Source organism: Lepidochelys kempii, chromosome 18 (genome assembly GCF_965140265.1).
Source record: "Lepidochelys kempii isolate rLepKem1 chromosome 18, rLepKem1.hap2, whole genome shotgun sequence".
NCBI classification, from domain to species: Eukaryota; Metazoa; Chordata; order Testudines; family Cheloniidae; genus Lepidochelys; species Lepidochelys kempii.
In genome coordinates, this window is record NC_133273.1 from 23,749,305 (window position 1) to 23,776,022 (window position 26,718).

The 26,718-nt window shown below is 40.6% G+C and overlaps 2 protein-coding genes and 1 long non-coding RNA gene across 5 annotated transcripts in view; 2 read left to right on the forward strand and 1 right to left on the reverse strand.

The window, feature by feature from the left end:
* THAP3 (THAP domain containing 3) overlaps positions 1 to 3,817 on the forward strand; it is a 50,822-nt gene extending 47,005 nt beyond the window's left edge. Inside the window, exon 7 of the mRNA XM_073316966.1 lies at positions 1,279 to 3,817. The gene's annotated coding sequence lies outside the window, so the exon portion shown is untranslated. The remainder of the gene's footprint in view (positions 1 to 1,278) is intronic.
* Positions 1 to 26,718, reverse strand: part of DNAJC11 (DnaJ heat shock protein family (Hsp40) member C11) — a 78,070-nt gene that overhangs the window by 41,271 nt on the left and 10,081 nt on the right. For all 3 annotated transcript variants that reach the window (XM_073316958.1, XM_073316960.1, XM_073316959.1), the window contains 3 exons: positions 20,836 to 20,965; positions 14,582 to 14,655; positions 8,008 to 8,109 (listed from right to left, as the gene is read on the reverse strand). In XM_073316958.1, coding sequence (XP_073173059.1) covers positions 8,008 to 8,109; positions 14,582 to 14,655; positions 20,836 to 20,965 — 306 coding nt within the window. The remainder of the gene's footprint in view (positions 1 to 8,007; positions 8,110 to 14,581; positions 14,656 to 20,835; positions 20,966 to 26,718) is intronic.
* LOC140900180 (uncharacterized) lies at positions 4,285 to 10,668 on the forward strand. Its single transcript, XR_012155588.1, has 4 exons — positions 4,285 to 6,776; positions 8,085 to 8,145; positions 8,432 to 9,386; positions 9,950 to 10,668. It is a non-coding gene; the product is annotated as an uncharacterized lncRNA (long non-coding RNA).

A 26,718-nucleotide genomic window follows, 5' to 3' on the forward strand; every position in this document is an offset into this window, starting at 1 on the left:
ACTGGTGACAGAAGCCCCGAAAGACAGAAAATCAAGCACCAAATAACCCTAAACATAATACTCTATTCCACAAGGAAACAGTGCAAGGTCATTAAAACTGGATTAATAAAATCAGGGGGTTTGATTTGGACCAGGATGTGTTCTGCAGCACTTTGAAATGGCTGCAGCGTTCTACTACCAGATTTAGGTATATTGATTAAAAGGGAATTAAAATAATCAATACATGAAATTACAATAGAACAAATTAACCCAGCTGCAGAATCTATGTCTAAAAACAGGCAAGAAATATAGATTAAGCATGCAAATAAAATATCCTATAAATCTGTCTGACACACTGGTCAACCAATGAAGGGTGGTCAAAATAAACTCCAGCATCACCTGTATCCTACCAAGTTGATCATCACACTTTTTTGTAGCCTGGTTGGGAAAACTCCTTTTTCACTAAATTTTCCCAATTTTGTTACCCACTGGTGGGGTGGTAGCTTTGGTGGAAGTACTACTGAAGACAAGGCTCCAAGCAGGGTTAGATGGCACGAATGTTACAATGTCACCAGCCATGCCATTGCTAACACTGGTGGAAGCACCAAGAGATATTTTAGATCTAAAAGCTAATGCAGATACAATGTCTTTGGAGGATCTAGTTTAGTGCATGTCTTTTCTGCTGTACCTCTCCTAAGATGGTGGCGCAGGAAGAAATGAGGTATTTTTCCACATCAATATGAACACAGTCACCATGCGATATTCTGTAATCTTCAGCTACGTGACAGCTGGAGTGTTTTACATATTATTAATGTAGGCCTTCTAGAACTATTTTATTATTTTCTTTTTCTGTAAGATTGCCCATCAAAATTTGTTTTGTTTAAGCCAAACTGAAGTGGGCATCGGACTAGTATCTGAGTCAGCTGCTGGCTAGAAAAAGCACTCAAGAAAAAGCTAAATTTTGATCCCAGTGGAGCCCCCCCCCCCCCCCCCCCAAAAAAAGGCAAAGGTACTCTGCTTGTGAACCAGAATTGTAACCACAGAGAAGGAAGTAGTATTCATAAGATGAAATACTACAGAACGGCAAAAGAAGGAGCAGTGAAAACAGAGATGGCTTAATTTTTATTTATTCAGACATGTTAATTATACCCAGAGTAGTATCAGAGAAGAGATTCTTCCCGCTCTTTCTTGCTTCTATGCATCTGATGAAGTGAGCTGTAGCTGACGAAAGCTTATGTTCTAATAAATTTGTTAGTCTCTAAGATGCCACAAGTACTCCTGTTCTTTTTGCGGATACAGACTAACACGGCTGCTACTCTGAAACCTGTTCCCTAGGGAGAACACTCCTGCAAGTTGACGCATGTGAAGAAAAAGGTGGTGGGAGCTGGATAACCCTCAAAGTATCTGTATTCTCCGACACAGGCAAATAAAGAGATTTGCTCTCTCCAAGTGTGAAGTATTTCCTCTCAAACCAAGTAACTGACTTTCCAAACCCATCAGCACATCTCAAAAAGCAAAAACAGAACTCTAAAAGCAAATAACCCAACTTAAAATCTGCCAAACTGCCTATATCTGGGTATTGCTCAACATTTCTGGTTAGAAATGCTTTATTTAGCTGGAACCATTTTATAGAACTAATAAAATGTTAGACATTTTAAAATAGCTTGCATTCTTATGAAATGATCACAGCTGTGCTACCTAATTCCACAGGAACGCTGCCTAGAGAGACATTTCCATAGAATGCCAATAAGCAATTGCTGTAAACACCCAGATGGCTAATTTTATAGGAGGACACAGAGGCTCAGGCTTACACTGCAGCTCTACTTTTTATTGCTCACAACTACTGTGAAACACCCAGAAAAAAGTGTCAAATTCCTAAAGTCACAGAGAAGCATTATATGGCAATAACCAACCCCACACCCCCTGTCTGTTCCCCACATTCCTCAGAATATCCATTTGCACCAAACCACCCTGATTTGCAACAAGGATGTTTCCAATTTCTTTAGTTTTATCCATTTTCTGGAATCCATTTTCTGGTTGGAATGCCATTGATAAGAGATCATTAAGGTTGGATCAAAGGAGCCAATGGGCCTGTTTTCAATCACTGGCTGTCACTCCTGTTCTTTTGCACAGTTTGTTTTGTTTGCTGTGCTCTCTTCACCTCAGCTCCCACTCAGAGTGTATCTTTGGTCCCCACATTCACGGTAAAATAAACCCAGTTGCCTCCAGGCTCCTCTGAAGCCACACTGAGCTTCACTAATCTGCCTCCTGATTGTCCCATATTTCAGGTTGAGGCTAGAGAGAGAAGACTGAGGTAAAAGAGCTATCTGATCTCCAGAAGACTCGGTTTCGCCAAGGGAAATACAAAAGAAGGGCATCAAGTACATTAGGGATTCATTTAAAACCATTGTTTTGGCTTTGAGATATTTCCAGTGGTTTTTAATACAGAAGTTCTGATTTTATTAAGACCATAAAGGGAAGAGTTCTTCCATTTTACCCTTTGTGTATTAGCAGAAAAGCTCCAGTGAAGACCAAAGCACATGCAAGAAGAAAAAAGATTTCTTCTGAAGGTAGGGAGGAGAGGAAGAGAAGAACAGGAAAGTGAGCCTGTGGGCAAGTGGCACAGAAAAACATTGCTCAGTGGACTAACAATAATTTACAGACTCCTGTATATTGACACAATTTTTTATGGTTAATTTTTATTTGATTTTCCAGTGATAACATAGGTGGCACAGAGAAAAACTGCCACAAAGGAAAAATTAAATTACATACTGTAAAACAGTTTTTGTCCCATGGGAATGAGCAGAGCATAAACTGTTCTTCAACAACATGAGATATGCCGACAGATAAATCTTAGTATTCATAGAACAATCCGTGTTTAGTTGTCCCTATATGGCAGAGAAAAAAGGAGAGAAAGCTACATCCGGGGAGCTGAGGAAGGAATGCAAGCTGCAATATCATCTCAGCTAAAGTCTCAAAGACACAATTTAGCGCTAACGTCCTTTCTGAGCGACAGGCGAGACACACATATTTATCATTGCAGCAGACTTATCAGATCAGGGTAGGTGGAGTGGGAAGCTACATCATCAGTTGAACTACACAAGACCAGTCTCTACGTAGCCAAGTCTAATGATGGATTAGAGAAAGAGAAATGTAAAATCAAATCAAGTTCTCCCTACACACGCCTATATTAAGAGAGAGGAAATGATACCACAACAAGTGACAGGCACCTAGAGTCAACCTCACACCCTGTCACTGCTCTCACTCCCCTCCCTAAAAACAAAAGAAGTACTTGTGGCACCTTAGAGACTAACCAATTTATTTGAGCATGAGCTTTCGTGAGCTACAGCTCACTTCATCGGATGCATACCGTGGAAACTGCAGCAGATATTATATACACACAGAGATCATGAAACAATACCTCCTCCCACCCCACTGTCCTGCTGGTAATAGCTTATCTAAAGTGATCATCAAGTTGGGCCATTTCCAGCACAAATCCAGGTTTTCTCACCCTCCACCCCCCTACACACAAACTCACTCTCCTGCTGGTAATAGCCCATCCAAAGTGACAACTCTCTTCACAATGTGCATGATAATCAAGGTGGGCCATTTCCTGCACAAATCCAGGTTCTCTCACCCCCTCACCCCCCTCCAAAAACCACACACACAAACTCACTCTCCTGCTGGTAATAGCACATCCAAAGTGACCACTCTCCCTAATTACGCAATAAGTCAGAGAGAGACCAGACAATAAAGGACAGTTACCAAGCCCCTTATTGATGGTATAAATATTTTCTTCTGTTTTTAAAGATTTAAAGAAATAAAACGTTTAATAAAATGTTCTGTTTGCTCTGCCTCTTTGCCCATGTTGGCCTGAGACAGTAATGGTGAGCTCCAGGTGTCCAGACACTGAAGCCAGCATTTGGTCTGCTGGCTGTTGTTAAGAGGGATGACAGCAAGCCACATCGTGTATCCATAAGAAGAGGAGACAAAGTTAGAACACTAGGGAAGGAACTCTGGATAATTTTAGTATTATGACAGGTGCGGAATTGTGCAGAAAAGTAAAGTTTTGGTGCAGAAGAAGAGTTGTGTATTATAGTGCAATTAATTTACCAGACTCATAATAGAATGAAGCGGGCAAGGAAAATAACAGTGCAAAATATTAAACATGTTGAATATAAAGTATCAAGTGCAGGAAAAAAAAACAAAAAACAGTATTGCATTTTACCTTAACTCCTCACTGGATTATTTCCATGCATTAAACAGTATCTACAGTTGTTCCTGATTTATTCCAGCATAAGAGTGCTTTCCTCCTGTTTAGTTTAACCCACTCTGAGTTAAAGTAAACAGGAACAAGGAATTCCTATTTTGGAATAAGAATGTCTACACATGGAGATGGTCTGAAACACCTATTGTGCTTTAAATTCACACACGACCTTAATCCGCATGAATTGTCAAGCATAGGAAACTTTTAAAGGGATACTACTCTGATGGGCTGCAAAACATTACCCACATCCATCTTAAAAAGTATATTTTCGTATCCCTGGTAATATAAACACTATCATTTCTCCAAGACAGCAGTTGCACCAGTGTAGAATCTTGGCGGATGAGCTGGATGACCCAAGAAACAAGTTAAATCACAGGTTTCAGAGTAGCAGCCGTGTTAGTCTGTATCAGCGCACTGGGACTACGGGCATTAACATGGTGATGGTGGCACTGCAAGAGCCTTCTTGTTACACTACGAGCTACCAAGCACACAAAACCTGCACTTCACTGTTTCTTAATGCAGAGTTTGCCAGCCCCAAGCTAGCTTGTCCAACACTGCATCTTGAAGACAGCTAAGTTTCTCTCAATTAAGGGGGCATTTATAAATAAAATGGAAGTTATTTTCTCATCCAGGGATTTCTATCCAATTGGAGAAATTCTCTTTGTCTTAATAAAGGAGTTTAAAATGTGTGCACAGGGGCAGCAGGATAGAGGGGGTGAAATCTAAGCTTACGATCATGATTACATCCCAAGCCTCACAGAACTTGATTTCTAGCCTCGGTTTCAAACATAGGCACATAGGGGTTTCTGTTATTTTATGCAAAATAGTTTAAAAGCCAAAAACTGAGTAATGTTTGGGAAACCTCAAGCATAAATTAGGCTAGCGCAGCTCCAAGAGATTTAACTCCTAGGTATTGTGTTACTTCACTGCATAACAAGTGAATACCATGTGGCTCAGGAAGCTTTTAAACAGCAATAGCTGGTAATCTCTGCTATACTCCTCAGCCTTGTCTTGCTAAGTGTGGCTGGATATCAAGCCAATAACCCATCAGGGCCATCAGGATCCCAAACTACTGGAATGTCCTCCTACCCTCAGCAGGGAGAGGAGAAAAAGCAGTGGATGGCCACCACGTTTGACTTCATCTTCCCCACAACACACACACAAAATGTTGCTATGAAAACTTGTTATCAACACAAGACTTTATATCCTTGAGTGTATTTAAATAACTAAGCTTCAGCTATGATGGGGGTCATTTAGGTACCAGTTTATTACAGCTCAAGCAGACCCAGAGCTAGGAACAATGCACTGGATAGCAGCTGTTGTAGTAAGAGTATGATAAAGTTCTCTCAAAATGGACACTAACTGTGCTACTGGCAAGATCCCAAAAATATTCAGGTTTATCAGAGAATCTAGGACTGGAAGGGACCTTGAGAGGCCACCTAGTCCAGTCCCCTGCACTCATGGCAGAACTAAGTATTATCTAGACCAGCAGTTCCCGGCCAATGGGAGCTGCGGGGGCAGTGCTCAGGGCGGAGGCAGCATGTGGAGACCCTCTGGTCCCCCAGGGCAGCAGGGACATGTTGTCCGCTTCCAGGAGTGGCGCGGAGCCAGGGCAGGTAGGAAGCCTGTTCTCCAGCGTGCTGGGAGGTAGGGGAAGGAGTTGAGGAAGGGAGAGAGTGGGAGGAGTTTCTCAGTGAGGCCCGTGGACCCCCTGGAGTACCCTCAGGGACCGCAGTTTGAGAAACGCTGATTGAGACCCTCCCTGACAGGTGTTTGTCTAACGTGCTCTTAAAAATCTCCAAGGATGGAGAGATTCCACAACCTCCCTTGGCAATTTATTCCAGTGCTTAACCACCCTGACAGTTAGGAAGTTTTTCCTAATATCCAACCTAAACCTCCCTTGCTCCAATTTAAGCCCATTGCTTCTTGTCTTATCCTCAGAGGTTAAGAAGAACAATTTTTCTTCCTCCTCCTTGTAACAACCTTTTATGTACTTGAAAATTGTTATCATGTCCCCTCTCAGTCTTCTCTTTTCCAGACTAAACAAACCCAATTTTTTCAATCTTCCCTCATAGATCATGTTTTCTAGACCTTTAATAATTTTTGTTGCTCTTCTCTGTACTTTCTCCAATTTGCCAACATATTTCCTGATGTGTAGCACCCAGAACTGGACACAATACTCCAATTGAGGCCTAATCAGCGCGGAGTAGAGCGGAAGAATTACAACACTCCTGCTAATGCAGCCCAGAATGAGGTTCACTTGTTTTGCAACAGAGTTATACTGTTGACTCATATTTAGCTTGTGGTCCACTATGACCTCCAGATCCCTTTCTGCATTACTCCCTCCTAGGCATTCATTTCCCATTTTGTACGTGTGCAACTGATTGTTCCTTCCTAAGTGGAGTACTTATTGAATTTCATCCTATTTACTTCAGACCATTCCTCCAGTTTGTCCAGATCATTCTGAATATTAATCCTATCCTCCAAAGCAGTTGCAACCCTTCCCGGCTTGGTATCAACCGCAAATTTTGTAAGTGTACTCTCTATGTCATTATCTAAATAATTGATGAAGATATTGAACAGAACCAGACCCAGAACTGATCCCTGCAGACCCCACTCATTATGCCCTTCCAGCATGACTGAGAACTACTGATAACTACTCTCTGGGAACAGTTTTCTAACCAGTTATGCACTCACCTTATAGTAGCTCCATCTAGGTTGCATTTCGCTAGTTTGTTTATGAGAAGGTCAAGTGAAACAGTATCAAAAGCTTTAATAAAGTCAAAATATACCACATCTACCGCTTCCCCCATCAAAGAAAACTATCAGGTTGGTTTGACACAATTTGTTTTTGACAAATCCATGCTGACTGTTCCTTATCACTTTATTTTGCTCTCTAAACTCCACCTGGAAGATTTCTGCTACGCAACTGATTTGTCAGTTGTCTTTCTTTCATTCAGTTTCAAAGATGCATTTGAATGTATCTCAGCACACCTGTGACAGGGGAAACCTGTCAGAGAACTGTAGGGAGTTTCACTTTATTTGGAATATTTGCATAGGACTCAGAAGTTCCTGTGTTTGGAATGTTTTCTCAGGGTTCCAAGTAAGATTTTTACTTCTACATGTATCTCACCAATGAAAGCACAATGAATTCTCCATAGAGGAGAACGTTTTAAAACAATTCACTTTACTGTAAACCACATGCTAAATGTTTTTTTCCCTGAATTTCCTTATAAGTTGCAGCATTATAAAAGGGTGGGAAAAACTGCAATAAATGACCCTGTTAGTTTCAGATCACTCCTCTAGCCATTAAACCTGTTATGTCTATCAGTTTAAGGCATAGGTGCCAACGTCTCCTGACACTGGTAGGTGCTCGACCTCTCCCCCACCCCGCCCCCATTCCAAACCCTTCCCCAAAGTCCATGCCCCAATTCCGCCCCCTCCCTGCCCCACTGGACTCCTTCCCCAAATCCTCGCCCCACCTCCTCCCCCGCCTCATCCCCTGAGCGCTCCACATTCCCGCTCCTTCCCCCTCCCTCCCACAGCTTGTTATGCCGCGAAACAGCTGTTTTGTGGCAGCAAGTGCTGGGAGGAGAAGCGGGGATGCGGCGCGCTCGGGGGAGGAGGCGGAGGCAAGGTGAGCTGGGGCAGGGGGAGCTTGGCTGCCTTGGTGGGTGCAGAGCATCCACCAATTTTTCCACGGAGTCGGCGCCTATGGTTTAAGGCTTCATTCTTCAGACCAGATGTGTTTTCTACTTTACCTTGGGATTAGTTCGCTGCTGAAGTCTCCTTTCTTCCCTCTCTCTCTGCAAACGCTCAAATTCTTCTCTAATTTCAGCTGGAGTTCTCCTCCTCTCCACAACCTGTGCACAAAGGAATTAAGAAACCAAGGTTAACAGGTAATAGAACATCCAGCCAACAATCACAGACAACTGAATCTCTGATGGGGTTTAGAACACTCCAGTGCTTTTCACTCCCTTCTTAGATAAGATCCCCTTTCCTGTCACAATATGATTTTTTCCTGTGTCCATTGCGAAATCAAGCCACTGTGTTTTTATTACTTTATTTATTTAGATTTATAATTCAAGCACCTATTCCTGACCCAAAGTACTTTTTACACAATTAAAACTATACAACACAAATAAGAAAAATCTCTCTCTATATATACACATGTATGTATTTCAGGTATCTGAGAAGCAAGGTGGCTGAGGTAATATATTTTATTGGACTATCTTCTGTAGTGAAAGAGAGAAGCTTTCAAGTTACACTGAGCTCTTTTTCAGGTGTGGAAAAGGTACTCAGAGTGTCACAGCTAAGTGCAAGATGGAATAGATTGTTTAGCATTAGGCGTTAATACATATTGCAGGAGACCATTCAACGTGAAGTGGGAAGTTAACACTTCTGCAGTTACAGAACTATGAGCGTTAGTGGGTACAGATAGTTGCAATGAGAACATAAATCCAGTGTCTTTATTGAGTCTCTGATTTTTAATCAAAGGAAAGTTATCAATTTAAGCTCCCAGGCTCATCTTTTGAAGGCATTCCTTTGAGGACAAGGACTAAGAGGTCTAATATATCTGGCAGTTCCAACAAGGTATAATGATATTCATATACCATACCAATAACCCTATAACTGCCCCACACAGAAGAACTCTCTCACTCTCTCTTTCAATCAATTCCTTTCTCACATGCCTAGGAGAAAGGTGGTCTATATGCCATGTGCCCATCGGGTTATAATTCTGACATACTGGGATGTAAGGGGGTAGAGAGAGTTTCAAAGTGATTATGCCATCATGAAAAGTGTCCTGCCAGCAGCCCCCTTCTCCATTTATACCCAAGATGAGCATATAGCTCAATCACCTCCACTGATCACAAATGTAGTGGTACCAACATCGTGAAAGAAACTCTCTGAAGTAGAGAGGTCCCAAGTCACATAAAACTCAATAGGTTAAAACCAGCACTTTATACTCCACCTGGAAACTGACCAGCAGCAAATGGGGTTTAGAGATCCAGAGCTACATTTTAAACTAACGTAATCCTGTTATCACCACCAGATCAGTCCAAGACAGCAAATCTTAACAATCAAAATGAAATATTTATTTTAATGACTCAGAGAGACTGGTCTACTGATGTGCTTACAGGTGAGCATGTGTAAGTGTTTGCAGGATCAGTGCCTAATGATCCTATTTTTCATTATGAAGTTCATCTTCAAAAGGAAGTTACATTCGGGATAACCACATAGTTCATTTAAAAGAAGAAACAGGGCTAACTCTGCTGACTTTTCAAAACAGACTGCTAATTCTCATCTGCCTCGCACCCAGTTTTAACAGTGCTTCCACTAACACTTATACTGGAATTTTATCATGTGGAAGTTCATGGCTTCAAGCAGGATGGATAAAAATCAATGATAGGGGTTTTTTTTAAGATTTTTTTATTTAAATCAGATTTTTTTAATAAAATGCTTTTTGAGGAAAAAAACCTATCTAAAGATAGTTTTAATTAAGACACATTATAGCTCAAAGATATCTCATCATGGAATAGGGATTATAAATTCTAATTCTAAAGTATGAGACAATATATTCATGTCATGTTTAAGAAAAGTTTTGTAGATGAGTTCCAATAGTTCATGGATGAGGGACCCAATCTTATGGGGTTCCAGGGGCTTCTGAACAGATTATTTAGGTTGATCTTTCTATCTACCCAGTGGGACTCAGTGCTCAGTCCAGAAGATAAAGGAGATGCTTCGTTTTGCAGTTCTCAAACTGGATTCGTCTCTCCAGAGGTAACATGCTTGTTAACAGCAAAAATGTTTATAAATAAATAATATACAGAAGTGAGACATAGCAGACCTCAACTCGATTGTCCCTCTGCAAATTTGCATACACAGAGTCAATCCCTTACCTCTCTCTAAAAGTGCAAAGTTTCAGAAAGTTCAATTAATAGAAGATTGTTAGGGGCGGAATAGATCTAGACAAGGAGAAGAAGTCTGGAGATAAATGTGAGAAGCGAGGGACATATGTATGTTTTGTTAAAATATTATATGTTTGCTGTTGACAAAAAAAATCCAGAATACTTAACTTTGTTGTTTTAGTTAAATAAAATAATTTGAATGCCTGTCTGGCAATGGTCTCCTCCTAATACAGCATGGCAAGAAAATCCTCCAAATATTAATGATTAACCTGCTGAATCGGAGATAGTTCACCTCCCAACGACTTCATAAATATCTACTTCAATTATCTTTGGTAAATGAAATAACCAAACAATCATTCATTTTCTGATATAGTGTAGCTGTAAAACTAATCTGAAAAATTTTCAAAATAAATCACTGTTTAAAAATATATAGTGTTTACCTTCTAAAAATGAAACCTACGTCTATCTCTGAGTTGTAAAGAATATGTATTAAGTTTATCACAACCAACAAGAATGCACTTTTATGTAGAAAATCATGGTTAAATTGAGTCTTCCTGACTAGTGATTTAAATCAAATCCACCCTGGCTTCAAGTGAGATACACAGTGGCCTCCAGAAATGAACGGCTGTCTCTGAAGTTCGGATTCCTGTGTTGGACATTTCACTCCAGCACTCGTCCCTCACCTTCACCTACTCCTCACGCACAGAGGATTATGGAATTTTGTGGAAAGGGAACCCCGATTCCAATAGGAACCATGCAAAAAATGTAATTGTATAACACATTCATATTCTGTCTCATAGAACACCAGAATGGAAACATACCCCCTTATTCTCTTCTCTCCATTCTACCTCATCTTCCCTCCACTTCTGTTTTCCTTCTTTAATCTTCCCCACTGTCCCACTATCTTTTACTCTGTTTCCTGTCTTTCCCCTGTTGTACATTCTTCTATTCTTGACTTCCCTAAGCGCTAGACTTTCCCTTCATCATTTGCCTTTTCTCCTCTACTTCTCCTTACACCATTTCTCTCCTCCCCCTTCTTTTACCTTCTCTCCTATAGCATCCTTTTCTTCCAATATTTAAAAGCATAATGCACTGGTCTTGGGCACCCATCAGCTGAGGAAACATTCAGCTTCACAGAAGAAAGGGTTACAGTATTTGTTCAGCTCTACAGGGCAGAGAGACAATTAAAATATATGAAATCTCAATGAAGCCAGTCTCCCATCCCTTCACCCCAAAAAGAGATTTGCACTGTGTTAAGCTGGGCTTTGAAAAACTGATGGAAACCCACCAGGCAACGATCAGCCTTTTGAAGCCAAACTTTGTGGAGGAGGTTCCTAGGGTCCCTTGCATATGAATCTGAGGCATTAGATGTTAGATATCAGCTTCAAAAACTGCTGGTGGTAAAGTCTTAATTAAGCATGAGGTATGGGAAGGACTTGCACGATGCTGACTTTAAAACCACTTTACAGAAACCCGGATATTAAATCTGTCTTTCAGAACTATGTAGAAGACACGTTTGGCAGGTAATATGCTTTGCCAAGGCCAAAAGGGTGAGATATGTTGTGGAGAATCCCAGCTGCTTAACCTTTGCAAGTTTGAATTAAGAACTCTTAAGTTACTTTTTCTCTGATTTTCTTTATGACGTAAGGAAGAGGAAAAGGTTCCATAGGTGTCAGTTCACCCAATTTCTAGTCATCAGATTATAAAATGAGTTAAAATTCAGGACACATCCTGCATGGAGGCTAACTGCAAAGTTTCAAATGCTTGGCCTGTCCAGTACGAGACTGAAAAGGTCTGTTTCATTCTTTTATATTCAACCTGGCACTTCATTTGGATTCTCAAGGGCCACCTATATCCACTACTGTTTATATTTACATATCAGTCACCAGAGCCCATAACACAATGATGAACAGCGGAATAAAACTAAGTAATTTAGGGCTTATCTACACTACCCACCAGATCAGTGGGCAGCTATCGATCCAGCAGGGGTCGATTTATTGCATCTCGTATAGTTGCGATAAATCGACCGCTGAGCACTCTTCCGTCAACTCCGGTACTCTACCAGAACGAGGAGCACAAGCGGAGTCTAAGGGAGAGCGTCAGCTGTTGACTTACAGCAGTGAAGACACTGCAGTAAGTAGATCTAAGTACGCTGACTTCAGCTACGCTATCCATGAGCTGAAGTTGCGTATCTTAGATCAACCCTGCGCGGTAGTGTAGACAAGCCCTTATTTGTAATTGGGATACTGAAAATTAATAGCCTTAGTCTCTACACATCCAGTGTCTAGGTTATGCACGTAGAAAGCTGAACAGACCCAGAAAGAATTTAGCAACGGAAATCTAAAATACTGGTTGTGATCTTCCATATAATCAGTATTGCACTGAGGCTTTCACTATCTATACGTATTAAATATGAGAACTTATATTAATGTAACATAAAGTTGCATTTTTAAACAAAAATCAAGAAATGTAAACATTAAAGTTCTACACATATCATACCCCATTTTGCCTCAAATATATCCATGAAAACCCTTTTAAAGTCTGTAACAGCTGGGGGTGAAACACTATTTTTTTCAGAGGAGCAGCCGTGTTAGTCTGTATCCGCAAAAAGAAAAGGAGGGCGTGTGGCACCTAAGAGACTAACCAATTTATTTGAGCAAAAGCTTTCCTGAGCTATGCATCCGATGAAGTGAGCTGTAGCTCACAAAAGCTTATGCTCAAATAATTTGGTTAGTCTCCAAGGTGCCACAAGTCCTCCTACTCTTTATTTGTGTTCATCACTATTCACCATTTGTGGGTGAACTTTAATTGATGCCTCTTACTGCCAGATTACAGGACTGGACAACAGGGGAAAGGGTAACTTGATAGTCACCCTATTCTATTCACTCCCTTGGAAGAATCTGGCATTGGCCATTGTTGGAAGACAGAACGCTAGATGGACCCTTGGTCTGACCCAGTATGGCCGTTCTTGTGTATGCCCTGACTTTTCAACGTCGAAAATTGCTACTTTGATGAAAAATTGTGTGTTTAATTCAATGAAGAAATTTAATTTGCTTTTTTCCGTTGCAAATTAGCATGAATACAAGGACTCTGGGTGGACTTCCTACTGAAAGGTTCAGTTTACAAAGTGTATCCCTACCATACATCAGAAGGCTAAAAGTCAAAGGAAAAAATGCATAACAGCCATGCTAAAAACAGGTATCTTCTCGATCCAGGCAACTGTGTTCAGGGAAAACATGTGCCAGTTTCTCCAAATTGACCATATTTCTGCTACCAGCACCCTGGTGAAAATATATGGCAAAATCTAAACAAATACTGTAACCCTTTCTCCTGTGAAACTGGATGTTTCATCAGCTGATGGGTGGTGGACCAAAACCAGGAGGGATTTCATCACCTGGAACAAGAAACCCCAACAGCTAAAACCAAACTAAAATCAGATGCTGTAACATGAGACCCATGTGGGACAGTAGGAAATGAGGCAAGCAGTCAGAGAAGTGACTCTGTTCGATATTAGTATTCTCGGAGCAAGTGAAACGAGTGGACTGGATGCGGAAGACTCCATTCAGGCAGTATCACGGTACTCTACTCAGGAACGCAAGATGGTAACCACAATAAAGTTATATAATGTCACCGTGATAGCCACAAAGTTATATGCTTCTGAAACTTGGCAAATGTTAGAAGCCCACAACAGGAAACTTGACGCATTCCAGAGATGTCCGCAGAGAATACTTGGTGTCTCCTGGTGGGATAAAGTAACTAATGCTGGTGTGCCACAAAGGACAGGTCAACACACTCTAAAGACAATGATTTGAGAAAGAAGGCTGAAGTGGTTTAGGCATGTTGTAGAGCTGTAAATAAAAAAAATGACCCAGCCACTCCCAGTCTCTATTCAAAGCCAAGTTAATGGTATCTAGTTTGCATATTAATTCAAGCTCAGCAGTTTCTTGCTGGAGTCTGATTTTGAAGCTTTTCTGTTGCAAAATTGCCACCTTTAAGTCTGTTACTGAGTGGCCAGAGAGGTTGAAGTGTTGGGGAGGATAAAGAGTGGATAAATCCTCTTTCACAGCACTTTACAGCTGCTTCAAGAAATCTTTAATCTCACAAACTAGCTGATTGTGAAAGTGTTTTAGATGAAAGACATTTGCATGGGACTGGAAAGACACCGATGACACATTTGTCTCAGAAAGATGTTGCTTTTCATGGTAATATTCTATTAGGGAACTCTCTGAATGTCAGATTTATTATACCCCTTTCAAAAAAGAAGAAAAAAGCATTACTTGAAAATCCATCGAGATGTTCTCAATGTGAGAGGTAGAAATAACTAAACAAGAGTGCCTTCAAATAGATAGTTTTGATATCATAAGTATTTCAAATTAGGCTGGATTTAGCCCCTTTTGTGAGATATAAGGAAAAGAATTTCTCTTACCTCCCATCCTTCCATTTCCAGTCCTCTCCTCCCATATATGTCATAAATGGCTCTTGTCTGTGGATCACTAAGCACTGCAAATTAAAACCAAACATACTCAGAGTACAGAACTCAGTTTTCAGTCTTTCCTTCAAAACTCCAGCAAATATATCAATGACTATTTCAAATAAAAACATAGATACTATAGACCAGCTGTAAATAGACACACTAGGCGTCTTCCCCTGCTCCACAAATGATTTTCTACACCTACACTTACTCACAGGACACACTAACATCTCTATCCACTAGATATATATCCTTTAAATATAAAAATAAAAGGACAAAAACTCTGACAGAGACATGCAGATTAATATAATCTGCTATTTTTAAATCACAGAAGCAATATTTTTTAAGACCAATGAAACACACACCTTCTAGCGATCATCCATAGGACCATTTCCTATTTCATCGGTTGAGCACAGCACATTTGTATGTATTCAGGCATTGAATCTCAATTCACAGAGCTTCAGAATTTGTTTTTTCTAAAAGGTTTAAAGTACTTTAAAACATAAAAAATCCCAATCACAAAGGAGCAAAAGCAAATAGCTGAGTAATGGCAATAATTTTCCCAGCAGCGACCACATCCCTGAAGAAAAACCTGTGAACACCTGCACTCAACTCATCTGGTGAAGCAGCTTTAGGAGGAACCAATTGCTAACAGAAAGCACAAGTCTTATCCCAGCTATGTGGATGAAGTAAGACTGAAATATTCTGAACAGAACGTAATACTGCCACTGGGTGCACACACCGATAGCACTGTGCCACGGCTGATTTTACAGGCTGCATGGTGATACCTACCCACTTTTCCAGCAATGAGCCCAGAAGCAGCATTTTGGTGCAATTGCACGAATATAGCAGAGAGGTTTTTCACTAATATCTAACTGCAGCAGGAGAATTTACAAAATTCCATTCAGAATGGCGTTTCAGCACACACAACATTAGGTATTAGTCTGTATTTTTTAAATCAGTCCAGACACACACTTTTATGGTTTATTCATCTCCTCCTCTTGGTACAGAAAGTATAGCATGCTTTTAGTCACAAAGCTACTTCCTAAGGCAGCAGTTCTCAAACTGTGGGTCAGGACCCCATTTTAATGGGGTCACCAGGGCTGGCGTTAGACTTGCTGGGGCCTGGGGTCGAAGCCCAAGCCCCACCGCCCGGGGCCGAAGCTGAAGCCTGAGATCTTCAGTCCTGGGCAGCTGGGCTCAGGTTACAGGCCCATCCCGCAGGGCTGAAGCCCTTGGGCTTCAGCTTTGGCTGGCTCGTCCATCTGGGGTGGTGGGGCTCAGGCTTTAGCCCCCCTGCTTGGGTGGACTCAGGCTTTAGTACCCCCTCCTGGGGTCACATAGTAATTTTTGTTGTCAGAAGAGGGTCGTAATGCAATGAAGTTTGAGAAATGCTGTCCTCAGCTAATTCCTATTTGTCCTATCTACACACCCAATATCACTAAAAGAAAACCAGGTGGCTTCCCCCAACTTCTCAGCAAAGATTTAACAGCAGAGGCAGGACTGTAGTAAGGTCCCATATTATTAAGACCTCATTACTTTTACAAAATACATCTTGGTGCATTTGCATACTTCTGAGTATTTTGGATTCTTTTTTAAACAGAGAATCACAGTGATACACACTGTAGAAAGCCTTCATGCTGATAGAATTTCCATCTTAAAGGCCTTGATTTTTCAGAAAACCATAACATTCCCTTAAAGGTTTTTTTGGGGAATTGACAGATTCATTTGACCTTTACTCCAAGTTCACTATTTTGCCTGGGAATTTCTTTAAACTCCCATTCATTTTTAGGGGGCATGCCATCATAGTATTTGGCTTCCTTCCTTCCACTCACTATACCAGATTGACCCTGTTCCATGTGGTTCTCTGCCTGCTACACCACCCATGACAGCCATGCCCACCTGGGCCATGAAGAAGTCATAACATTTGTACTGGGCCATGAACACCTTGTGAAATGCCATTTAACCAGATGAATATCATTTATCATTTAAGTGAAAAAGCACATATATAATTTCAAACTCCTGCAAAACTCCAAACCACCAAGAGAATGGGTCAACCCATTTTAGTAACATGAACAAAATATGAACAAAAAAGAAAGGAAAATCTTCAGAAAATGAATTCAATCTGTGAACTCCCCTGCCACAAACGTATCCATTCCAAAAGTCTTCTGTACTTTACGCTAAGCTTCCCAGAACAGTTCGACCATTGGCTAAGATTTCAGTTGGATTGTTTTGGATCTGGTGAAGCTAAGGAGAGGTATTAGTGTTAGGTTTAAAAAAAAAAAAAAAAAAATCAGGTTTATAATGGAAAATTAGCTTCAATCTTAACTATGGAGAGATTAGTGAGCTAGTCACCTCTCCTAGCTCGGTACTTTGATGTTATCTGATTAAAATATGACCATGTAGATCACTGTTGCTACCACTGTTGTATAATTGCAACAAATCTTGTACGAATTAAACCTGTCTATGGAAGGTTATGACTTGCTGAATACGATTATGCTATTTGTATACATGTATCGTTTTTGTATTTGAAGTTATGAGTATTGGCTCTAGATCTGGATTTCAAACATTTGCTCCTGCGGTAAAGTCCACGAAGTATTTAGCCTGCACATCTTGAAGGGACTATTCAAATTAAGTGGCCCATTAATAAAACACTTAACTCACAATGGAAGATGCCTATCTACTCTTAATGGAATTTCCTTCCATGAGTAAGTGAGTCATGCATGGACATGTGACTTGCTCATGTGATTCCAAACTCCATCTTCTACTTGTAATTTTCCACTAGCTGTGCTGAGTGCTTTGTTTGAAACAATGGATTTCCCTCCACATGGCAGAAGCTATAAAAGGCACTAGAAACATGTCCATTTTGCCTCTTTTTTGCTCCAACCTCTGAACTATGGACTTATACGAATGGGAGCATCTAACCAAGGGACTGAGGACCTTCCAGTGATTTGGAAGCAACCAGAGACTTGACTTAAGCCAGTAGTTTATTCCATCACTGCTAAAAACCTGAACCAATAACTTTGCAATTATTGTATGTATTTGATTCCTTTAATGGGTTTTAACTCTTACCTTTCTTTCTTTTTATGAATAAACGTTTAGATTTTAGATACTAAAGAATTGGCAACAGCGTGATTTTTGGGTAAAATCTGAGTTATGTATTGACCTGGGTACGTGGCTGGTCCTTTGGGATCAGAAGAATCTTTTGGTTTGATGAAATTGGTTTTAAATAACCACTCATCGTTAAGTCTAGTGTTTTTGGTGGTGATACAAGGACTGGAATACTGAAGGACACTGCTTTTCTGACTTCTTGTTAGCCAGTGTGGTGAGACGGAAGTTTACTTTTGTTGCTAGATTGGTATATCTCATAGAAGAATAACCTCCAGTCTTGGGGTGTGTGTGCCCTATTTCTCAGCAGTTTGTCCTGAATTTGGTATTCTCAGTTGTGACCCATGGAGGCATGGTTACAGATACTATTTTTCATATGTTGTTGGTAGTGGGTTTTAACTTTTGTAATGCCCAACCTTATCTGTAAAGCCATTTGATGCTGAATAAGCAACAGTTTATGTTTAAGGTTGCAACACATAACAAACAAAGCCAGGAAATTCAAAGAGAAAACTGACCTGTTTACAGCAGAATGTCAGCGCTCTCTGAATTTCCAGAACAAGATTTAAAATGCAATTTTTTTTTAATTGAAAGATCCTGAGTTTCCATTCCCCATCATCACCCACTCAAGTTCTTCAGTGCTTTTTTTTCTTTTTTTAAGTGAGAGTTTCCATATATTCTCAGGCCTAATTAAGGATGATGTAAACTATTCCACCCACGTTCAAGTCTAATGGGGAGAAAGAAATGCTGACTTTTCAGAAAACACAGGAACCAAATTTCTTTAGCTAATTCTCTGGGATTTAATAAGGAATCATTTATTCACTGTTTTGCTTTAACCTTCCTCCAGGCTAAATCACTGACTGTCAAGTTTGCTGCTGTAGCAGTTTTACCACAGAACAATCCGACTAGCTCCTAATTCACTTACATTTCAGTTACTTCTCCCCAAATCTCCAAAACGTTGTAAGATAACTATCAATAATTCAGACAACTACAAAACTGTATCGGTCAAGTCCAGATAACAGAATATAATCTGAGGGAAACAGTTTCAATCAAATCTTTTGCAGAAATGGATTCAGTACATCTGCCCCTGATGGCAGATCCACATCTGGTAAGACTAAATTGTCTCACCTACGCAGATTCATCACCCAGCACATTCTGACTGTTTCACTGGCCATTAAAATCTCATTTTTAGGAAAAACAGTGAATCGAGATACAAAATTAGGTTTTATTTGTGATGTGAAAAGTCTTTATTTTAGAGAATAATAGTGTTTCCTTTCACTGCCTCTTAACTGTGCCATTTCCCCTTTGGCTAGTAGGGGAACCCAGGCCCACCCTCTATACTGGGTCCCAGCCCAGGAACCCTATGACAAGCAGGCGAGGTCTGCATAGTCCTATCCCTTACTGCCATATCTGTGTGCGACTTTCTACCTTGCCTTGTATCACCCTAACAGTGACTGCAGCCCCTCTCTCTGCAGCTCCTTCTACTCCCAGCTACTGGGCTTTATACTATGTTCCGGCCCAGCTGAGCTTCTGCTTTAATTCATCCTTTTAATGAGTCCCTAGCTCCTCCTCTAGGTGCAGTCTAGGCAGTAAATTTGCGCACCTAGCCCCCTTCAGGCTTTGTGTGTGGTGAACACCCCAGCACACTCAGTTACACCATCAATAGCATGGAATACCAACAGTATTTACCTAAGAGAGAGTTAAATTCATTGTTTGTACAGTGCTTGGAGAACCTTGGAGGGGAAGACGTTACGTGCAAAGTACTCTTGCTATGTCGTCCTTAACTAGGCCTTTGAATGTGTGGAAATTCTCACGAAGGATTGAAGACCTCAAGGATACATCTGCACTGCAGTTGGGACTGTGCTTCCCAGTGCAGGTAGGCAGATGCATCCTACTACTTGAGCTAGTGCTATAAACGTAGCAGTGGCGGTGGCTGGACAGGTGGTGACTTGAGCTAGTCACCTGATCCCCTGGGTACATACATGCTACCATGGCCACACTGCTATGTTTAGCATGTGAGCATGAGCAGACCTAGCGTATGTTTCTCTACCCATGCTGGGATACACAGAGTGGGTGACCGGGAATGGAAACTCAGGACCCTTCAGTACAAAGAAACAAGCTAAATTTGCCTTTCAATTTGAAGTTTTCGAGCACTAGTCTCTGTTCAAGGTAGATTTTTTGAAAAGTTTAAACAAAACTAGAGATTGAAAAAATTAGTTACTACATTATAAAAACATTCTTGCAACTTCTTATTTATTTAAAAACAGCTCTGATGGCTAGGGACCGAAAGTTGACATTTGACCTGGAAACAGCACTTTTCTGATTAAAAGTGCTTCTGTTAGAGAGACAATTGATTTGGTTTTGACCAAGTTAGGACATGTGCAAACACACGCATGCACAGCACATTTTGCATGGCATTTTCTCATTAAATTTATATACGATAGAGCTAAGGAAGGGTCACAGTAAGCATCCTGCACAGTTAACTGCACAATGAAAAATTTAGTGGAGCTGCACATTGAATGAGGCAAGGACTCCACATCTTATTGTAAGACTCCTTACCTCATTCACTGAACACATCGCAAAGGTATTATTCTATGTTGTGATAATCTGTAGTATGATGTACAAAAACCCATCTACTGCATACTTTTCGTACAAGTGACTTTCATATAAACTTTTCACAATGATTTTTCATGCAATTGACTTTCAGGAGGTCTGGCCGACATGAGGTAATGCACAGAATAAGAAGGTGGTAAAAATGTGTGTTTTATATTGTGATTTAGCCATAGCTGGCAATCTAGACAGGTAAAAACCCATTAAAAATAACTTGCAATAAGAGATTATAAAAAATAAGACCCTAACTGGATCCCAGTTCAAAATGCAACTCCTGCTCTTCTAATGTACTCATTTTCCATTCATTGGGCACATACTAGTTTCAAAAACAAAGTACTGATTTTCCAAAGCACCAAGTCAAAAGTGCAAAATTAACCATCATCTTTAAAGAGCACAAAGGAATCTCTCTTTCTCTCCAGACTATACAATGCAAGCATCAAAAATCCAGCAACTACTATGAAGACAGTTTCTGCAAATCTAAGCCTTCCACTGACCTTCATAAGCCTGGTGAACAAGGTTAAACAGTTGCTCAGCTTGTGTTTTGAGCTCTGGGTCTCTGTGCTTGTCTGGATGGTACAACATACATAGTCGGCGATAGGCAGCTTTCAGCTCTTCCTGAGAGGCCTGAGAAAAGGAACAAAATTCATTTAGAGCACAGACAATGTTGTTTAAGCATTATTATCAAAATCAGCCCTGAAACGGGAATCCATCAGACACATTCCAGCATATTTAGTTATACTAAGTACAGAGTAAAATGAAATTATACTTTATTACTTAAATACAGCTTTTCACATGGGATAATAAAATATTAGCACCAATTTTGATTTGACATGTTTTCCAAGCTGTCACAACGGTACCAGCTTGCATACCTGAGTGTAAAAGCAGGACCCAGTAACAAAATAATTACCTTTGTGTGCATGTTATTTTAATTAGACCAAGCCAGCATGTTCCCATTTCAGTTTTGTGTGGCATGGGATAGCTACAGCCAACTCTGAAGAAAGACTATAAAAATCTCAGGGTTTCATACCAGACCCCTCCTGTATTTTAATTCCAAAACGTCAAACACAAATCAACTTTGCAAAAACAAAACAAAAAAACTGTGGACATTCCACATTCTGCAACAAAAGTTGGAGAGTTAAGCATAAAATTCCACAAACATCTCTCTGCTGTAAACTGTGACAGTAGCTTTCCCACGTAGCAAGACCAGTACTCCCTAGCTCACAGGCACATAATCCTCTCTAGACAGACAGACTAGTCCGGTAGCAATTTGAAGGACAAACAAAATGAGAATATTCCACTAAACACATGAAGAAAAATTTGCTTCTTTACTGCATCCACGCTGGATTGTTGAGAAACAGCCTGGCTTCACTCCAATGACATTTGGTGGAGACAGATTTTGAATGGCTCTTTAGGAATCAATGGAGTAACAAAACATTCCTGCCTCTCCAAAATTATGACAGCAAGACCGAATTACTAGGTTATTCATACTGTGTAGCACGAGACAGGAGGTTGGCTTTCTGCGGGAGGGATGGCTTCAGAGTCCAATTGATGTAACAGCATCACAAGCATTAGCTGGGTTCCCTTTTAGTAACTGTGGTCACCCTTCCACTATGGCAAAGGATCAAAGAGGTAAGATGCTGAAGGGGTACAAAGATTAACATGTGAATAAAGGGTCACAAAGAAAAATAATTCATGTTTATAGAACACTTTAAAGGCATTTATTTAACTAAATTCCACTGACATTTAATGCCTTTCAATTACTAAGGTTTGCACAGCTGTTTACCGCAAACAAAGGTGTCACAGCATTTTGTGCTTCAACCTAATCCCCTTTCTCAAGTCAGAAGTGATCAAGAGAAAACGAAGAGTCAGGCTCTACCTGACAACTGTGTTCATTTTAATATGTAAAATGCGATGGACACCATTGTTGTGAGCCGTTAGAGCTACTTCTCTCTTCTTCAGGTTCTTCTGTTTCATATGAATATTTCCAAGTCAGATAGCAGTAGGGTGATCTTCTAGACTTGCCTGGCTCAAGAAAGCAAATATACCAAAAGAGCAGTGATTTTTCCTTCTGCATCCCCTTGTGCTCTCTTGGCTATTAAAATGAAACTAGATGAGAAGAGAGTGGAATATCCAGTTCCACTATGACCTTTTAAAATCAAATTAATGATAAATGGCTTAATGTGCTATTGATTAATAGAAATGAGCGGTTTCATTTTTCATAAATATCATGTTCACTAAAATGTTATATTGGGCCTTTCATCATAAGTGAATAGCTAAGGTCATTGGTTCAATATTTCATGAATGATAACTCCTTTGAAGCCACTACAGAAATACTGACGACATTTCAAATTATAATGAGATACATAAGTCACTAATAATGATGTTTTAAGTTACATTCTTATTAATAAAACTCTGAGCAAAATTAAGGTGCACTGTCCCCCTATTTGGGGATTAAACAGATTCATTTAGTCTCTCAATCATCCAGTTACATTTTCATAGGGTCTAAATCTATTGTAGATTAAATGTTTATATACTAGAAAATTGCTAGTGAATGGGTTTAGTCTTCTCATCAGGACTGTGAAGTTCAGTGGCCATCTATTATTTTCAGATTAGGTGCTACACCATACTAAATTGAGTTTCCTTTCTAGAATTCGTTTCACACTATCACCAAGCTGACTACAAGAACGATGTGTGCGTTTTGATTTTCAAAAAGGATTAATTAAAAATATTCTCTTTCAATATGTGTTCCTTTGGATAACATTCTAGTCCAGTTTCATCTGCATGCTGCATTCTAACATAGGATTATTGCAATTATAGTGTGTGTACTGAGGAGTTTCTAATGTAGCTAAATCAAGCCCTTAAGGCTTTGGTGGCCCCAAATATTTATGTAGCTCCCTACTTCATATTCTTAACCCTTTAGTCCTGATGTTCTCATACAAAATGACATGTCAGGAACTGATCAGAACTCTAAGGCCCCATTTATAAGAAGCAAAAAGGCACTGCAAATTATCACTGATGGGAACACTGAGCTTGCAAAGCACATACTGCACCTTGCAGTAAGGCTCAATCTTTTTTTGTACCAGTTGTCCCAAGCACTGTAACCAAGATTTAGCACATGTCCAGCTGAACCAGAACAATATACAACAGTTTCTCAATCCATTTACAGGAAGCTTTGCAGCTACACCGATTTGGGTCAGACAACACGCTCTCAAGTGCCAGATGATATACATCTCTACCCTGTCCTTCACCACATACAACCACACTACCACCACTAACATGGCCCAGTGCTTGGACAAAATCAGCTCATGGATAAAGAACAGCTGGCTGATGCTAAACCTGAACAAAACAAATGATGATGGTGGGCAGAGGAAAGCCCTTTGAAGAGTATGCAGCCTTGGTGCAGTCTCCTTTGGTTGAAGGTGGACATCCGCAATTGGTCTATTTGGTCCATAGTCTAGGAAAAGTCTTGGATTCCTCACTGACACTATATTTTCACACAGAAAGCATTAGTCACAGATGCTGCTGTCACCTCGGTTGGCTAGTGACCTTTGTCACTGCTCGGCAGGACTACAGCAACGTGATATATCTGGGCAGGAAGTATTCAGCACTTAGGAAACTCTAATTAGTACAAAATGCTTCAGTGCATCTCCTCAACAACAGAAGCTACTATGAGCCCACCAAACCTGTCCTCTGCTCCCTACAATGTGCCCTCGTTGCCAAGAAGACAAACGGCATTTTGAGCTGTATAAGTAGGGGCATTGCCAGCAGATCGAGGGACGTGATCGTTCCCCTCTATTCGGCACTGGTGAGGCCTCATCTGGAGTACTGTGTCCAGTTTTGGGCCCCACACTACAAGAAGGATGTGGAAAAATTGGAAAGAGTCCAGTGGAGGGAAACAAAAATGATTAGGGGGCTGAAGCACATGACTTATGAGGAGAGGCTGAGGGGACTGGGATTGTTTAGTCTGCAGAAGAGAAGAATGAGGGGGGATTTGATAGCTGCTTTCAACTACCTGAAAGGGAGTTCCAAAGAGGATGGATCGAGACGGTTCTCAGTGGTACCAGATGATAGAACAAGGAGCAATGGTCTCAAGTTGCAGTGGGGGAGGTTTAGGTTGAATAGTAGGAAAAACTTTTTCACTTGGAGGGTGGTGAAACACTGGAATGGGTTACCTAGGGAAGTGGTGGAATCTCCTTTATTAGAGGTTTTTAAGATCAGGCTTGACAAAGCCCTGGCTGGGATGATTTAGTTGGGGATTAGGTCCTGCTTTGAGCAGGGGGTTGGATTAGATGACCTCCTGAGGTCCCTTCCAACCCTGATATTCTATGATTCTACACTGGCTCCCCATAGAAAATCATCTCAAATTCAAGGTTTTGGTCCTTATCCACAAGGTACCTCACAGCCTGGGCTAGTGCTACTTAAGGCTGTGGGATGAAAAATGTGGTCAACTATGTTCCTTTGACACAATAGGTAAAGCTCATTTGTACAGGACATAGGACTTCTGCAGAGGCCAGTTTGAGACTGTTGAATTAACTCCCCCAGGAACTAAGGATTATCACAAACCCACACCATCTTACATCTTTCTCTGAAGCACTTGATATTGGCCCTTCTCAGAAACATGTACCGGACTTTCTAGGCCTATTGGCTCATCTGTTTCTCTCTGTGTTCTTATACTTCACTGATCACCAAAATATTTGAGTGCCTCACAAATTGATTAAAGTGAACACAAGATGATCCCTCTCTTTTTCTCCCCTTCCGTGAATCAGTTCACATTTTCCTTTATTTTAAAATTGTAGATTTGATGGGTCTATTGAGGGAAGGCTTGGTTGAAACCATGCTGTTCACATTTTGCTCTGAAGTTGGTATAGAGCACTTCATCTTGAAAAACATCTCTGCCTGTATGTCCCTAATGACATCTGCACAGCTCTGGGAATAATATCCTTCACGAATCACTACAAAAGAACATGTTAACAAGCACAAAAAGCCCTTGTTTTTGTAGGGCCTGTGAAAAATATGGCAATGTCCTGGACAAACCTTACTGAATTAAGCTGAACTTTATTTAAATAAATTTAAGTATCTTCGGAGCGGATCTTAAAAATGCAAATGTTTGTATGTTATTGTGGGCTTGTGTGCAACTTGTCAAAGAGACATGACTAATATAAACTTTGGGAAGTACTATGAGCTAAAATAAGAATGAACTGCTAGTTAAAGAGGTTTCCCAGAATGCAAATATATCTTCTCCGATTATGCAAAAATTCAGCCTTTGAAGCTTTGCAAGGTGGGATATCTGCTGATCACCTGTCACATGAGGACAAATCAAGGACCCAAAAACCATATAAAGTAAAGCACAGATTTCCTGGTTGTACTTTCGCTGAGCAAAAGATGTAATGAACTGGTAACCACAGGAAACCCCCTGGGTGGGGTTTAAAGGACTGTTCACCAGCCAGAGCTCTTGTTGGAGTAAGGGGGTGACCTCTGGTAAACTTATCTGCATGCATGTAGGTTCTTTTATTGTTTTAATGTTTTTTCAGTAAAGCTTTTACTTTAAGAATAAATGTGCTTGCTTAGAAAGAGGTGTAGTAACTTAACTATAGGAATTACACTGTTTCCTGTCTCCAAGAAGATAAATAAAGCAGGGTTGCTTAGGCAGTCTGACTTTTCTGAGGAATTCACAGTGTAGGTAGAGATCTATGCAGTCTGGAAATACCCAGTCAGGAGAGAGGGAGATGTGTGTCTCCACCCAAGAGAGGCAACAACTAGAGAGCTGAAAGTTGTAAGAATGGGTCTGTGATGAAGTGGGACTGTTCTTAATGTTTCCTCTAAATACTGTAGGGGTGCCTCAGTTTCCCCTATGTATTTCTTAAGTCTCTAGGTGGTGGGATAAGGGGGTGTGATTGTTGCAGAGCAAAGGGCCAGGGTACATAAATGGCCCACACTCTGTCTCCTGGCAACTGATGGCCTGGGCCCTTCCCCCCTGCAAGGTGATAGCTAAAGGGGTTGGAGAACAAAGGAATCAGGTGACCTCCTGGCCCGGGAAAGGGACAAAGCCTAGAGGAGGAGGGACTGGAGGGTGAGGCAGTTTGAGGAAAAACGGTTATCAAAAAAAAAAAAAAAGTTGAGTAGCCACGTGTTTTAAAACACCTAAACAAAATGAACAGGGCATGGAAGGGAAAACCATTTTTAAAAACTTTCAATCCAGATGGGGAAAAACAATCTTATGTTGCATTCCATTTCCGCCTCCCTTTCTGGTCTGTTTATAGTTTATAAAATGCTGATCCTACAAATGCACATGTGAGTAACTTAAGTGTTCACCTCATCAGAGCCTTACACTGTAATTTTCTCAGGCAGGGGGGACCTGTCTCAAATGCTTGTAAAGC